General features: G+C 42.0%; 1 protein-coding gene and 1 pseudogene across 1 annotated transcript; both read right to left on the reverse strand.

The window, feature by feature from the left end:
* Positions 1-631: 631 nt before the first annotated feature.
* On the reverse strand, positions 632-5,569 carry LOC136541656 (uncharacterized). The gene is made up of 3 exons (XM_066533649.1): positions 5,180-5,569; positions 3,365-5,081; positions 632-1,197 (listed from the first exon to the last, which is right to left on the reverse strand). The coding sequence occupies exons 2-3, from the start codon at positions 4,988-4,990 to the stop codon at positions 865-867; spliced, it is 1,959 nt and encodes a 652-aa protein (XP_066389746.1). The 5' UTR covers positions 4,991-5,081; positions 5,180-5,569; the 3' UTR covers positions 632-864.
* A 10,677-nt stretch (positions 5,570-16,246) lies between these two features.
* On the reverse strand, positions 16,247-16,905 carry LOC136545737 (dirigent protein 22-like; annotated as a pseudogene).
* Between the last annotated feature and the right edge of the window lie 471 nt (positions 16,906-17,376).

The raw sequence follows: 17,376 nt of genomic DNA on the forward strand, positions 1-17,376 counted from the left end.
TTGTTCTTGTAGTAATTTTTTTGTTATTATGGACGCCTGAGCACATGACGATTTTCTCAAGTGGCTAAGAAGTCAAGTTAAATTTATTTATTTATACATGCACGCGACCACCTACAGTTTGGGACAAGTAAATTTTTCTCAAGTATGACCCTCACCATTTATGTCTCCAGAAAAATTTACTGTAAAAATATATTTTGTAATTAATTTAATAATATTTATTTGATATTTGTTTAAAATTTTAATCAAATTTAAAATTATTTGATTCCTCAAAAAACAATAATTGTACTCAGAAGGAATAACCGAAGTACCATTACAGTATTTTCAGCTTGTACTCAGACGGAAGAACCGAAGTACCATTACAGTATTTCAGCATGCGTAGCTACAGTCGGAAAAGGAGAACAAGATGCGCCGTACCTAGGCAGTACGGAGTTGGACATCGGGGCTGTACATCACTGGGAAATGGGTCCAGAGGACATGATCAGCTACAATTCGTACCATTCAACAAATATACTACAGCAGAAGGGCATCGATTGTTGTTGGAATGTTGGCACGGTAAAGATGGCAAATAACTTTAAAAAACTACAATACCAGAAGCCACCACATCTCAAAATCTACCAATAGATGGCAATAATAATCAGGACCGAAACGATTTGGGTTAAACGAAAGAATGTTGACAGCAAATCTGTTATAACACAATGAAAGTAAGACAAGCGGTCGCTTCTCAATATTCGACGTCAGGGCAGTCGAAATCTCCAAATCTTCCACTCATCCCTCCTGTTAGATCCGGCAGAGTATAGCCCTTTTCACCCACAGCATAGTAACTTTAAAACTCCCCTCACCAATGCTATCATCACCTACTACTATCTATGCCCCGTTCCTGCCTTTTTTCGACTTGTTCTTTTTTTCCTGTGTCTTCTTTTTCTTCTCTTCAGGTGTTGTCCACACGTAATCGGAAGGAATGGCAAATGGGTCCTGGATGTCCTCCACGCGGCTGCTTGGGCCCGGTGCCGTCGAGAAGTTCTGGCGGTAAGGCGCCTTGATCCACTGAATCCAGGAGCTTGAAGAAGGCTGCACTGCTGGGCTCTTGCTGTTGTCAGGACTTGAAGGTGGTGTGGTGAACTCCTCCAGCGGCTGTAGCTCTTCAAATTTTGTGAATGTCACAAGCACTCTGATTGTAGGCACAACTGGAATAGCAACCTGAGGGGAAAAAATCATTACTGAATTATACATTGACTATTACAATGGCACAGAAAGGATTATAACTGCAGGAAAGAAATTGTTATTCAACAAAGAGCAAGATTAGATAAAAGTATATTTCTGCAGTAGGCAACAAACAGGACAAATTAGTTTTCTCAATCTAAGCATGCATGATTCTTAGTTGCATCGATTTTTCTGAAATTATATACCAGCATCTGTTGAATGGATACTTCAACGAAGATTGCATATATCAATACACGAACCGTTGAATTAGAACTAAAGTCCAAACAAATGAATCAGGCAAACTATCTACGTTTTTCCTCTTGTATTTGAATGCTGTCTACTTGATCCTACTGCCTGTTTCCATAGCATGCTGCCATATGAAAGTGCAATTAGTTTTTTTACCAAGCGTGCATACATCTATAGTACTTAGGAAAAAAAAATACAAGCATCTAAGAGCAACGTTCCTGTTAACAAATGAGTGGATAACAGTATAACACTAGATGTAATAACAGTATACCTTATTACAGATTAGTAAGTAAAACATGGATAACACTAGATGGTACTATTTTCCTATGAAAAATTGTATCCTATTTCACTCATCTGATCCCCTAGATTCATATTTATGTTGCCTCTATGGGATTCCCTCACCCATTCCAATAAAAGTCTAATATTAGGCTAATGCTCCCTACTTGGCAGATATGGCATGAAAGATATACCAAGATAGACATGTAGAACCACACCAATAATAACAAAAACAGGAACAATGTAACAATATCAATATCAGCAATCTAGAGAACGATGCGTTGTTGCAAAGTGTAAACTGTAAGGTTGTCTTGTTACCAACTCCAATACCTAACTAAAATTATATAGAATGATCCATTTGAATCATAAGTATAGAACTTCATGCCTTGCATTGAAAATTTAGGCCCACATTATATTCTACTTCAAACTGAAAATAGAACCTTTCAAGACAAAAATAACATTAAACAGTTTCTGCTACAAATGAATATGATGTCTAAAGCAGGTCTGTAATATCAATAGTCACTCACCTGATAAACCCTATGGTCTACAGTAATTTAAATTGATCCTGAATCTGATTTTAAAACTTATTTTTCCTAAGGCAGCCAATATTGGAGCTAAGATTTGATAAAATCAGCAATATAGACACCAATTTGCACCAAACTTCCCCATGAATATTGATAGATGTTAGTTTTTCAACCATACAAAGTATGGCTCAATCAAGTTGACAAAGGTATATATATTCCATGATATTCATTGGTGCGGAGATCTCCAACAGAAAACACCTTTCAAAGCTTAAAACTAATAGTATGAGACTGCAATATAAAATCATCTAACTACTCATTGCCTACTACAGTAGTAGAGGACCACATTAACTAGGTAAGAAGTGACCATCTATCAGAATAGGATATGAATATATGAACAAGGTATCCCTAAAACATTTTAGCGACCATACAAGTGGTAAATGCTCTGAATTTGATCAGTAAACAAACACAAAAAAGGGACTCTCCAAGTATGATATTACAAAGATTCATTAACATAAATATCTGGCCTAGTAGAGAAACTTGATTGTATAAAATCTACCTTGCTACCTACTTTATCCTAGTCCACTACTATAGAGACTGCATGTTAAGCTTCATATCATTGTTGTTTCCTTGCACAAAACAGGATACAAAAAAGTTTAACAGCCAGAATCAATTTTAGACTAAGAGCACATGTTTCATACATCCTGTGCAACCAATCTAACACCCAAAAAACACTTTCTGTCTATGAATTATGAAATGTTACCGACAGTACAATTTCAATGTGCCCAATGGACAGAAATTATCGGATTTATGAAAGAGAATAACCAGGTCAACAATTATGTACAAACTGCAGCACATAATGACAGAAATTTAGATAGCTACGAAGGTATAATTATGTCGACTACTGCAAGATGGCTCTCCAATAGTTCTAAAACAAGCTCATGTCTTCAAGCATGCAGGGTAATTAATCTATACAGTGGCGATTTTTCTAACTACAGAAACTGACACAAAATTGAGTGTTAAACTAGATATGAAACAATCAAGGTGAATTAACAGCACACATAATGGAGGGACAAACTGTAGAGAAGGTATTGCATCTTGAAACATGTATCAGATCATACCTTGACTGGAAATGTTCCTGGAGGGAGTTTTGTTGTAAGTAGATCCCTCAAACGACGAATTGCCTTCACCTTGTTTGCAAGAATATCAAGCAATGGCAGCAGCTCCTCAGTCCGAAGAGGGAAATTTGGAGAGAGCCAGAGAACAGGCCTTAGTCCTTTCTTATACTCGCTTTCTTTGGAACCTTCTTTGCGCCTATGCTCATTCTCCGCAGAAGCAACATGTCTCCTATTATCCCTTTCCCTGATCCTTCTGTTGTCATCTGCTCTGACTACATCTACCGAATGCCTTCCTGGTCTTGTTTGTACATTTGAGGGCGATTGAATGAGGAGGTCGCTCACCTTCTCATCTACACAGAGCGAGCTCCTTGGAGGTGCCATCTTCTTCACCCCTTCTGGCTTGCTAACCTGACTCCTCTTTCCCCAATTACTGAACCAACCTTTCTTGTCATGCTTACTCTCTCCAATTCCAGAAACACTCATGTCCTCAATCGGTATCTCCCTCTCCCTTGGCTCAACGCAACTATGTCGAGGACCAGCAAATGAGTCGGACTCCCCACCGGCATCTGGAGAATCCATTTTTAGAGCGGCCTCCAGCTGCTTCTTCTCCTCCTCTGTCAGAACATCATCAAACCCCTCGCTCTCTGTATCATTGTCATTGCAAGATGAGAAGAATTCCTCATCCGTCATCGCCCCCGGGACCCTCCTTGACTTGACACTGACCACCACATGATTCATGTCATACACCTTTGCCTTCCACGGACCAACGGCCTCTGTCCGTTCCTGCCGCCGCCATGTGAGCTGCGGGAGCAGCACCGCTTGGGTGACGTCGATCCCCGGACGGAAGATGTTGGTCTGTGACATTGCAGTGACCTCCTGCTGGACCTCTGCCTCTGAGGCCGGGGCGCCTGCCCCCTCCAGCGCGTTCATAATCTCCTTGTCCTTGTGGTTGATCATGAACAGTGAACCCGGCGGCACCTTGCCGTCCTCCGAACCCTCCCCGAGGAAGAGTATGGTCTGGTCGGAGCGCTGGATCTTGAAGCCATCGAAACCGGCGAGGGTCATGTCGGCGCGGAGGTTGGCGCCGCGCTTCCAGACACTGTAGGTGTCGGAGGGCGCGATGCGGGAGATGAATGGGATGACGGAGCTCTCGAAGTGGAAGGTGATCTCCATGTAGAAGTCCCGCATCCGGTGCATGGCGGCGACGACGCGGGGAAGGCGGCGGCACCACTTGGCCCAGGCGAGGGGCTGGTAGTGGCGCACGATGACGCGCGCCAGGGCCTCCTCGCGCGCGCAGATGGCCTCCTGGAGCGCGCTCCAGCCCTGCTCGTTCTGCAGGCTCCAGTCGGCGCCGGCCGCCATGAGCATCTCGGCCGCCGTGGCGTCGCAGAGGCGCACGGCGAGGTGGAGCGGCGTCTCCCGCCCCGGCACGTCGCGGCGGTCGATGACCGCCGAGACGGCCTCGGCGCGGGCCTCCTCGGCGACGGAGTCCGCCTCCGTCCGGATCTCCTCGGGCCGGCGGGCCCGCGGGAGCGCGTCCAGCACGCGGCGCAGCGCGGCGTGGTCCCGCACCGCCACGGCGTGGTGCGCCGGGCTGTGCGCGTACCTGGCGGCGTCAACGCCGGCCATCGCGGCGTCCGTCCGCGCCCGGCGAACCTCGGCCCCCCAGGAAGCTGAGGGAATCGGAGAAAAAAACGGCGCCTCTGCTCCTCGCTCTTATCTGCGGCGGCAGCGGAAGGTAAGACTTGAGCGGAATGGATGGCGGCGGAAATCAATTGCCCGGTGATACTAAAGAAAAGAGCTTCCTTTCTTGCTTACCAGTCGCCCCCAATCTTGGAGTTCCTCCCTGCTTCCTTGCCTTGCCTCTTTGGGTTCTCTGCTCCCCCTCCCCTCTCTCCTCCCTCGGCTTGGCTCTGTTGTATTACTCCCACCCTCCGACCCTCGTCTCCTCTCCCTCTCTCTCTCCAGACCCAGGCTAGAGTAGACTGGGCAGCGCCTCCCCCTACCGTCACGTCATGAGGGGCTTGCCCAGGAACAGGGGAAGAGAGGGAAAGTGTGTGTGTGTGTGAAAGAGAGAGGGACACCAGAAGCAGCCTTGCAATGGGGCGACGTGAGAGATTGAAAAGTGAGCAAGACGGAACGGGTGAAGAACTTTTGTTTTCTTCTCCCCTTCTCATTCTCCCCCTCTCTCTCTTGTTTCTCTCTCTATCTACACATTTCTTCGGAGGGAGGAGAACCGTTTTGTTATGCGATTTTGTCCGTCTCTGTCTACACATTAAAATTACGCCGCTGATTGATCGCTAAGTAATCAATTGGCGTTTTATGATTGTTTTGAGCGTTTTGGATTTTATGATACGTCATGCGTGTGCCCACACCCCTGCAATGCGCTGCAGCAGAGAGCAATAGGGGGTGAAGTCCATCCACAGACCACAGCGTTGCTTTGTCTGTGGTGTCTGTTTCACCAACATGTCCAGTGGACATGTCTGAAAGGTGAGTGAGGCTATGCTTCCATCAGTGTGATAGTTACTTTGTTTCGATAATTAGGAAATTAGATGACTTCTCGGTAAATTGCTCTAAGATTTGTGAGCCGACCGTAAACTCTACTCCATAACCATGAGCAATGCTTAAATTGTTGGGCTAGTTTTGGAGCACAAACTTGTGTCTCTTCAATGGTGGCATCTGCATGAGATTGGAGAAAACGACAATAATTTACGCATATGTTCGTAACCGTTATGTCTAGCTTGAGCTGTTGCATATAAATTGCTGGAGAAAACGACAATAATCTACGCACATGCTCATAAATGTCTAGCTTGAGCCGTTAACATGTTGTATACAATTTTTTTGGAATTATCGACAGATAATATAAAAAGATGTGTACTCCATACTATGCTTGTTTTATACGTAATAACATCATCAATTGGCTTCTGTTTCAAAAATTGAAGAGCCAAAGACCATTGTTTCCTACGAACCTGCAATGGTTTTTGATTTATATGCCTTTGTTCCCTAAAGAAGTAAAGAGTGATAACTCATTGATAAGTACATTGTCAAAGGTTCAAAATTCCGATTTGTGAGTCATAAGACACCAAGTGTATAACTATAAACCATACTCCATAACCATGAGCAATGCTTAAATTGTCGTGCTAGTTTTGAAGAACATACTTGTCTCTTCAAAGGTGGCTATCCGCGTGACATAGAGAAAACGACAACTATTTGCACATACGTTCATAACCGTTATGTCTAGCATGAGCTGTTGTACAAAATTTTGTCGAGAAAAAGACAATAATTTGTATAGATGTTCATAACCATTATGTTTAACCTGAGCTGTTGAGTTGTTGTACACAATTTTTTGGAGTTATCGACAAAGAATTAATGAAAAGATGTGTACTCTATACTCTGCATGTTTTATACATAGTACATCACTAATTGGCTTCTGTTTCTACAATTGAAGAACCAAAAACATTATGTGTCTATATTTTGGTTGTTTCCCTACAAACTTGCAATGGTTTTTGTGTTAAATGTCTTTATTCCCTAAAGAAGTAAAGAGTGATAACTTATTGATAAGTACCGTGTCAAAGGTTAAATTTTTTTCTAAGATTCGCAAGTCATAAAACATCAAATGTATTACTATAGACCCTACTCCATAACCATGAGCAATGTTTAAATTGTCGTGCTAGTTTTGAAGCACTGACTTGACTCTTCAAAGGTGGCTATCCGCGGACATGGAGAAAACGATAATTATTTGCACACACGTTCATAACCGTTATGCCTAGCTTGAGCTGTTGTATGCAATTTTGTTGAGAAAATGACAATAATTTGTATAGATGATCATAACCATTATGTCTAGTCTGAGCTGTTGAGTTGTTGTACACCGTTTTTTGAATTTATTGACAAAGAAATAATGAAATGATGTGTACTCCATATTCTTCTTGTTTTATACATAATAACATCAACAATTGACTTCTGTTTAAAAAAATGGAGACGTAAATGTTTTGCTTGGTTCCCTATGAACCTGGATTGGTTTTTTATTTATATGTCTTTGTTCCCTAAAGAAGCAAAGAGTGCTAACTCATTGATAAGTATGGTGTCAAAGGTTGACTTGTCTCTTCAAAGGTGGCTATCCGTGTGATATGGAGAAAACGACAATTATTTGCACACATATTCATAACCGTTATGCCTACCATGAGCTGTTGTATACAATTTTGTTGAGAAAACAACAATAATGTACTGATGTTCATAACCATTATGTCTAGCATGAGTTGTTGAGTTGTTGTACACAGTTGTTTGGATTTATCGACAAAGAAATAATGAAATGGTGTGTTACTCTGCTTGTTTTATATATAGTAACATCATCAATTTATTTCTGTTTCAAAAAATGGAGATATAAAAAACTTTGGTGCCTATGTTTTGGTTGGTTCCCTATGAACCTACAATGGTTTTTGATTTATATGTCTTTGTTCCCTAAAGAAGTAAAGATTGATAGCTCATTTGATAAGTATAGTGTCAAAGTTCAATATTCCTCTAAGATTTTTGAGTCATAAGACATCAAATGTATTACCGTAAACTCTACTCAATAACGATGAGGAATGTTTAAATTGTTGTGCAATTTTGAAATACAATTTTGTCTCTTCAACGGTGGTTGTCCTCGTGACACGGAGAAAACACAGCAATTGTTTGCACACACATTCATAACCGTTATGCCTAGCTTGAGTTGTTTTATACGATTTTTTTTAGAAAACGACAACAATTTATGCATACATTCATAACCGTTATGTTTAGCCTGAGTTGTTGATGAGTTGTACACATTTTTTTTGGAGTTATCGAAAGAAATAAGGAAAAGATGTGTACTCCATACTTTGCTTGTTTTATGCGTAGAACATCATTAATTGCCTTCAGTTTCAAAAAAATGAAGAGCCAAAAACCTTTGTCCCCTATGTTTTAGTTGGTTCTCTATGAACCTGCAATGGTTTTTTATTTATATTTCTTTGTTCCCTAATAGGCAAAGAGTGCTAATTCATTTGATAAGTATAATGTCAAAGGTTCAAAATCCTCTAAGATCTATAAGTCATAAGACATCAATTGTATTACTATAAACTCACTCCATAACCATGAACAATGCTTAAATTGCCTTGCTAGTTTTGAAGTACAAACTTGTCTCTTTTATAGTAAGTATTTGTGCACACATCCATAACTGTTATGCCTAGCTTGAGTTCTTGTATACAAATTTTTTTAGAAAACAACAATAATTTATATAGATGTTTGTAACCATTATGTCCACCTTGAGTTGTTATATACAAACTTTTGGAGTTATCGACAAAGAAATAATGAAAAGATGCAAACTCCATAAGCTGCTCGTTTTATATATGGTAAAATCATCAATTGGCTTTTGTTTTCAAAATTGAAGGGCCCTACGCTTTGGTTGTTCCCTACAAACCCACAATGATTTTTGATGTATGCCTTTGACGATGCTACTCTTTTTTCCAGTTCAATTGTTATAATAGGAAAATTCTGGAAGTGATATTGAATTGAGCATGACAAAACTATAAAACGTGCATTCCATGTCGTCTGTTTGTTTCCTTTTCAAAAACGAAGAGAAAAACTATTACTCCCTCCATTTTGTGTCTCTTCGTCATTGAAGGGCCGCCATTATATTGATAAGAAAAAAAGTTAGTTGCAATTTCCTTATATACCTCACTATACCACTCTTTTTTGTACCATGTCTTTCCCCTCTACATCTACAAGACTACAAATCTACAACCTCAACTATCCCTTCATGTCCAGCTTCTTGTCCGAAAACAAACCCACCTGTTTTTGCACAAGTTTGCAGGAAATTTCCCTTTGCTGGAGCTGGACATTGTTGCATGCACAAACGCCGTACTTTCAGGTAGAGACCACATAGCACCCAGGTAAAGAAAGTGAGAAAGATGAGGAGGAATGGAGGATGGCAGACGACGCGAAAAGGGTGTAAAAGATTGATTGTTTACCCGATCATACCGTCATGATTTTGCAGAGGTCCCACGGCGCCCCTGGACCACCGAATTATTTAGGCAGGATTTCGAATTATTTCGCAGTGAAACTCCAGGCAGGGGCAGAAGAAGCCCAGAAACAGAATGGGGACATGGACCCGGCTACTTGCGGCGAATTTTTATTTTTCAATCATTTTTAATCAATATTTTAATAATAACCACTCCAAAAAATATTTTCAGATCTGACCCTTTAGGTCGCGCCTGGCATGACCAAACAACGCTGTCGCGCCAAGGCATGTGGTGCGGCAACATCTGCCATGTTGGATGGCGTTTCCGACGTAGAAAAGCTTGTCACGCCAGTCCTGGTGGCGTGACAGTATTGTCTTGTCGCACCACCGGGAGTGGCATGATAAGACTAAATTTTCGAAAAATCATAACTCTTCAATACGAAGTCTGATGAACAATACTGTCACGCCAGCGGGAGTGGCGTGACAGCGTTTTCCACGTCAGAAATGCCGTTTAACGTGGTGGATGTTGCTGCACCATTACACGTTGTCGCGCCAGCCAAAAAGGTTAGATCGGCAAAAAAAACTATGAGCAATTATTATTAAAATATTGAATAAAAAAGGATTAAAAATAAAAAAAAATCCACTACTTGCCTTCTTTGCTCTCGTCATGCATCCCCTATGCAGCAGCAGCACTTGTTGGTTGTTGCTCAGCTACCGCTCATGGAGTTTTACAGTTACTACTACATGGCAATTTATTTGTTCTTTTTACTTTTTTGGTTTGGTATAAATACAGTACACAAGAGATTATTAGAAATGATTTTTTTATTTTTATTTAGAAAAAAAACTTGGAAGCGGATGTGTGTGGCGTGATTAATGGTTTGGATCTGGGTGGGGCGGCCATGTGTGTGGGGAGAGGCTCACCCTGGGCATAATTAACCGAAGACCGAAGACCGAACCGAAAAGACCGAGACCGAGACCGAAAAGACCGAGACCGAAAAGTTCGGTCATGAGTTCGGTCCTGGCTCCCAACTAACCGAAGTAACCGATAGAAGTTCGGTCATATGTGTCGGTTAACCGAACTGACCGAACTGACCGAAGTTCTTGTTCTGTACTTCTGTTATGTCATTATGTGTGATTGTGATTTGTGAGAACTGAGAAAGTTATGTGCTAGAACTTGTCATAATAATGTGTGGTTTGTTTTATATATTGTGTTGTTATTTTTTTGCCTTCAAATAGCAAGCATGCTGTTGAAAATTGCTATAGATTCTGCTATTGTTTGTGGCTGCTACTCAGGTCCGGTTAGTTCGGTCGTGACCGAGACCGAACCGAACTAACCGAGACCGAACTTCCTCGGTCTTCGTTTTTTGCAAAGACCGATCGGTCCCAGGTTTCTGATGACCGAACTGACCGAATGACCGAGGAACCGAACCGATCGGTTCGGTCTGACCGAATGCCCAGGGTGAGGAGAGGCGATGGATCCGCAGAGGGGTCTCACATTGTCACATGGGCCTTGATCCAGGGTGGTCCCCAGGCGTCAGACGCTGGTTTTTTTTTCCTATTTCATCCCCTCAATTCCTTTTCTATTTATAGTATATTATTATATAGCTGCGCCCAAATGGCGCGGTACAGTGATGCTGGTGGGATTGGAAATCCCCTGTTTATTCCTTTTATTTTATTATTAAAAGAAGAAAAGAAAAATAGAAAATTTGGTTAGTCAAGTTTTGTCAACTCTTGAAGATTAAGAAAATGAGCCCTTATAGAAAAATGAGGGAGATTGGGTGGCAAGGGCAACGGCAACGGCTGACGGCCTATTCGTTTGGCTGTGGCTTGTTGTAAACGATCGTAAATTTCTAGCCGAACAATATTTTTCTCTCACACAAACTAGCCAGCAGTACTTCTTCACGAACCAGCAACGATACGAATCAGGCAACCGAACAGGACGTGGAAAAGTCAGAAGCCGGAAGATAGTGTAGCAGCTAGTGATTGTAGGCGGGCAGAGCTAGGGTTATTGATCCATTATTTACTAGTAGTACTACTAGGGATCGAGATCAGGTGAAGTTTAGATGTCGCCCTTGTTAATCAGAGTATGTTATGCACGTAAATATGACGTGGATCAGACCTGCAACAAGATTTCCGATGCCCAGTTCGCTAGAACTGTTTATCAGTCATGGTATAATAATTTTCTCTCATAATAAAACAACATTAGTCAGCTTATCAGCTGCAAAAACCATCAAAGATTTAAAGCAACCATGTGCCATTAATCAGAGGTGATGATTTACCGCGGCATGACCTAGATATTTTGCTAAGCAAAAATTAATAGTAAATCACGCCAAATATTTTTTATTTCTAATTTCTAAATAAAATACTTCTCTATAAAAAAGATGCAATATCAATTTTTCAAGGAGTCAAACAATTTGAAGTTTTGATCTAACTTATATAAAAAATACAAACATTTATGATACAAAATAAATATTATTAAATTATTAATTATGAAATATAATTTCTAAATAAATCTATATCTATATGGAGACATAAATGTCAATACCCCGCCATCGTTGCTGGAAAAAATATGTGTTTTTTAAGATTCGAACTCACGACATCAACGTTCACGTTCACTCAGGCACAAATAGTATTCGGGCGCACATAGACTACACAAATTATGTGACTATATAGCTAACGTCATTCTTTTAACTACATATTTTTGGATCTTATATATATTATATATTTGACACTCAAAACAATCTCAAATGAAAACGTTGTTAACTGCAAAGTTGTAGATCTCGTTGAGTACTAGAACTTTGTTGTTGACTTTGTCTCTATTTAACATTGTTAAACATGTCAAATCTGATCCGAGAACTTATATTGAATATTTGGAATTGTAAACCATCTCAAATTAAGAAGTTGTCAACTACAAAGTTTTAGATCTCTTTAAACTCTATAATTTTGATAATAAGTTTATCTTCATCTGATCTAATATGAAAAAATATAATTTTTTTTGCGCAAAATAGGTATTACCACCCGTTCAAGCCACAAACCAGCAATATATCACCATGCCTACCACTGCCGATTGAAGTCGCGAACCGGTAGTGATACTCTATCATTGTCGATTCCAAAATAACCAGCAGTGACGAGCCGACAATAAATGTCACTTCTATAGTAGGGCATCTTTTTCGGACGGAGGGAGTACAACTCAATTGCAACACACGCTCACCCCTACATCATATGTAACTACACATTTTGTATATGGGCAATAGTAAGGGCCTAAAATGAGGTAAAATACCCATCCAAATAGGGGGTTAATAGGTTGAGTAATCTTTTAGCTAATAGCTAAATATCTAACTAGTTGTTAGCCAACCTCTAACTAATGTAAATTAATTTTTAGCCCCAACTAATAACTAATTAACCATAACTGATTTAAACAGGCCCTAAACTAGTACGAAGAGTAGACATCACCACTACAAAATAGCATTACAAATCAAAGGACATGACATCATAGTGATATCCAATATGTCAAAAAAAAGGGATACTATGTTACATAATTAATATACATATATTTTTAAACCTACGGAGAAATAGTAAGGTCCTATGCAAATTACACACATGCTAGCTAGTACATAAGCAGGATAAGGATCCCCATTGAGATTTATACTCCCTGCAAGGACAAGGGTCGAGGATGGTGAAAATTCCTTTCCTCATGTGAGTAGGGACCTCTCTATTTTACCTAATCCTCACGAAAAGAAAGTCACCCACAACATGACCTGCTTGCAAGCAATCACCCCAATGAAGTGGGAGGAGATTATCTTGACTTGGTTACCTTCTCCCTCGCCTTCAAGCTTCAACCAATCGAGTTTCCAAACCGGGCATTGCCCACCTCACGCTTTACCCTTCTTTCATGTCCTGAGCAACCGATCGAGTAGGTTCGCCACCGTCCATCGCAAGTAGCTTTAGTGGCGCTTCACTTTAACCTATCTCCTTTTTTTTTCTCGAATATGCAAGAGCATTGCGTATCACACTTTAACCCATCTCATTTCGCACCTAACACACAAATCCCTGATCCTCACGCATAATCTTACCTATTAAGATAAAGTCGGCAACAAGAACAACACAACGAAGGAATGAAAGCCCTACTATATATATGTGAAGCTTACTAGCATGCGCAATCCCCATCCAAGCTTAATTTGCTCAAACATTAGAAAAAGGAGCTAGTGTTACTACTATTGGATCTAGCGAGAAGCAGGGTGACACGGCAATCAAATATGACGGTGTTTTTTCTTTGGAAAGCAAAGAAGAAGAGACGGGAAGCAAGGGCCTTTATGTCATTTTTTTGTCCACTCGAATCGAGTGGCATGCAGGGACTGGGACTGGGACTGGGACGTGTCGTCGCGGCACCGGCAGAGCAAACCGTGGTCGGCCGTCGGCGTCCGTGGAATTCTGCGGGGATTAGGGGTCGCCCCGGAGGACCAATCCTGGTTCAGATTAGTGGGTGGCCGGATTAAGACAGCCCGGTTCGCGAGGCGGAGGCGGAAGCGGAAGCGCGTCGCTTGGGCCCAGCGTGCTAATCCATTTTGGGTGCATGAAGCAGATAGCTCCGGATCAGGGTCAAATAAACACGGTTTCTCAGCTCATGGTCTGATTCGTCAGTACAGGGGCATTCTCGTGTAGTCAAAAAAAAAAAAAAAAAAAAAAACTCTGGACGATTATTAACATATATTGTGTTGAAATTTAGGCTTAGCCCATTTTCAAAATAATCTTAAAGGCTCATATTAAATGCTAGATGCATTAATGTTTTAGTCTCGTATAAAACATTGACTAAATGCTGATTAACTCAAATACATGACTTGTGTGTGTGCACCTATTATAAAGTTGAGGGACGAAGGGTGTGCAACGACCACGCGCGTCAAGCCGAGCCGTGGCGTGGCATGAGCGTGATAGAATCATCGACTTGGTAGTTACCGGGAGAGAAACCATAGCGGGAGTTATTGTCCATTTCTCTATGATTACTCGGTCCTAGTAACTAAGCCCGTGCGCACCATGACATGACGTGGTACAGGGTGGCTGGTTTTGACCACTTCGCCCATTTGATGGACAATTACACGATTTCAAGCAACTCACTATGTCAACTAGTGAGAAAGGTGCCGCTAATGTTCCCAACATTGGTCTCGCCTCTAGGTATACTTCCGTTCTTGTTAGATTTTCAATATGTTTATCATTAGTTATATAAAGGTTAATCCTTATTAATATTAAAATTAATGATATTAGTTATTGTTTTTAAATATTTTAATAATACATATTATATATCACTGGTCATATCATTTGAAATTTAACATAATTAGACATATGAAATTAATGTCATTAGTTATATATATATAGTTAAATTTTAGTTTATATACAATTAATATAGTTTGTCTTTACTCTTAAATAGATTTAATGGTACATATTATTAGATTGCAAAATCAATATTATTAGTGATCAATTATAGGAATAATTTTTAGAAAGTTTCACCTAGTACTATATTCTTCATGGATAATACTTGTAGGATATCTTCGAATATAGATCCGAAATGAAATTGAGAATACTAAGAGAAAACAGATTCAAACACATCTATTTAGTATTCATATTATAAATTTTAATGGATATTTCAGGATTCGATCAATTCAAATATCCAGATATCCATTTACATCCCTCGCTTCCGTCCGCGCCTAGTCGTCGGACCGGGAGAATCACGTTTATTTTTCCTTTTGGCGTGCGTAGAATTCCTTTTGTACTGTCTTTTCCTGATTTCCTCAGCCGAGTGCCCAGCGCCTTTCCCTTCTTCCGTCAATTCAATGGCTTGGCACGAGGACACACACACGCAGTTTATGTGCACGCAACTATGGCATGCAGGGTAGCGCAGTCAGAGGCGCAGAGCTCGAGCTGGGACTAGGGTAGGGACCTTGTCCTGCTCGAGCTCATCGCCGTCTTTTTTGTCGTCTGCATCTCCTGCCCGCGGTTTTGCTTGCTTTGCACCAAAGCCAGCGAAAGCTGTTCCCTCCTGCCGTTGATGCGCCGTGGGCCGCGGGGAAAGCCGCTCGCGAGGAGAGATCCATTGACTGGCACCATGTTGTTCTCTTGCGACGTCTCTCGCTAGAATAGAGAAGTCACGGCAGCGAACGTCGGAGTGCGTTCATCGTCGCATCGTAGTCGGCCCGAAGTCCTCATCCTAGATATAATATTGGAGCCCACAGCCCAGCCCATCTGAAAGCCGAATCGGTATCACCCATGGACGCCACTGTCCTGACGACATCTACCGTCAACAAACCGTCGCTGCCCGCACCTTTCGGCCCGACATGAGCCTAACATGGCCCGCTAGGAGTCAAGCCTATGCCAACCTAGCTAGTCCATGCCCCCATGAATCATTTTGAAAATATAAAAATGATGTAGTTGTCAAACTGCACATTCAAATTAAATTCGATTATACCATTGTTATTCTTACAAATAAATCTGTCAAAACAAGACTCTGAATGAATATTATTTAAAAAATTAATTAAATAATACTTTCTTCATGAAGACGGAAAAACCACAAAAGGCGATGTTTTAGGTTCAAGATAGAATGTCTCGTCTTCATACGGGAAATGTTCTAATTTCAAGAGAACAATATTTGAGATTTAGGATAAATAAATCTAGGTTCATATGAATGGCATTACAATATCTATGAAAAAAAATGCATAACAAAAGCTATGAATATACATAAATAGATAAATGAATAACATAAATACAGCATCGATAAAAGATAGAACAAAGCATAAAGGAAACAAAAAATAACAAACATAAAATACACGTAATAGAGGAAAATTTAAAATACATCAAAGGGATATATACTATTGATGTAGTGTGAATAAACAAAAATACAACATAGAAGATAACATGTATACTGCTCAAGGTTGTTTCAGTTATTTCTAAATTCCAATATATGCTCAAGGTTGCTAGACTATCACTGAAACTATGTAAATTAATTAACCGTGTGCACTACTTGTGCCGGAGGTAGGCGTTGTACTCGCCGGTTGCATCGCCGGTCTTGGCGTCGAACGAGTAGGTCCGGGCCTCTGGCAGTAGCAGCGCGCGAAGCGGAACGCGCCGGTCCCGCCGACCACGGCCATCTCCCTGACGGGGCACGGCCGCCTGGTTGGGCCCGACGACGGCGACGCTGCTGCCGTTGTAGGCGCTGCCGTCCAGGAACACGAAGGTCATGGCCATGAGCAGCGACAGGCTGTCCTTCCCGGCGCAGACGTACATGCCCTGCGCGCGCCCGACGACCGTCGACGCCGCCGCCTGCAGGTCGGGCCCCTCGGTGAGCGGGTCGTCCATGACGTAGACCGCGCCGAAGCTCGATCGTGGCGGAGGCGTTGGTCGTCGCGGCCTCCGCCACCCGCGCCACCGTCGGGCTCGGCCCGCTCATCACGTCGTGCCAGTAGAACCGCAGGTGCGTCTCCTTCTCCGCCGCAGCCGCTGACGCCGACGCCGCGAGTAGTAGCGCCAGCAGCACGACGGCCAGGGAGGAGGAGACGGCGCAACTGCTCGGCGAGGCAGCCGTCATGATTGATGTTGGTTGTGGACTGTGGTGAGATGCACGCACTCTGCGCCTTCTGGTTTGGTTTTCTTGTGAAATTTTTGTATTTTTACCCTTTTGAAAACATTTTTTTACAAATAACCTCGTGACGAAACATTTTCTGGAAATAGACAAAACACTCACAACGCCGTGGTCTGTGCCTCGGCGCAGTGTCAGTTGACGCCGAGGTACCACCACGTTAGCACTGACTCTGGTCGTATTTTTTACCGTGGCCCTGGGGCCCGCAGAGCTCGGCGTGAGCTTAGTTAACGCCGAACCCCATACCTCAGCGCGGCCCGATTCAACGCCGAGGTCTGGGCACATAAGGCCGCGCTGCGGCCCCCTTCTTCCTCCCTCCCTTCGTTCTTCTTCTCTGTTGGCCGCGGCTCCCTGCTGTCTCTCTCTCCCATCTGGCCTCCAACAAACCCTAACTCCAAATGCTTCTCTAGACGGTCGGAT

This window comes from Miscanthus floridulus, chromosome 3 (assembly GCF_019320115.1).
Source record: "Miscanthus floridulus cultivar M001 chromosome 3, ASM1932011v1, whole genome shotgun sequence".
Lineage (NCBI taxonomy): Eukaryota > Viridiplantae > Streptophyta > Magnoliopsida > Poales > Poaceae > Miscanthus > Miscanthus floridulus.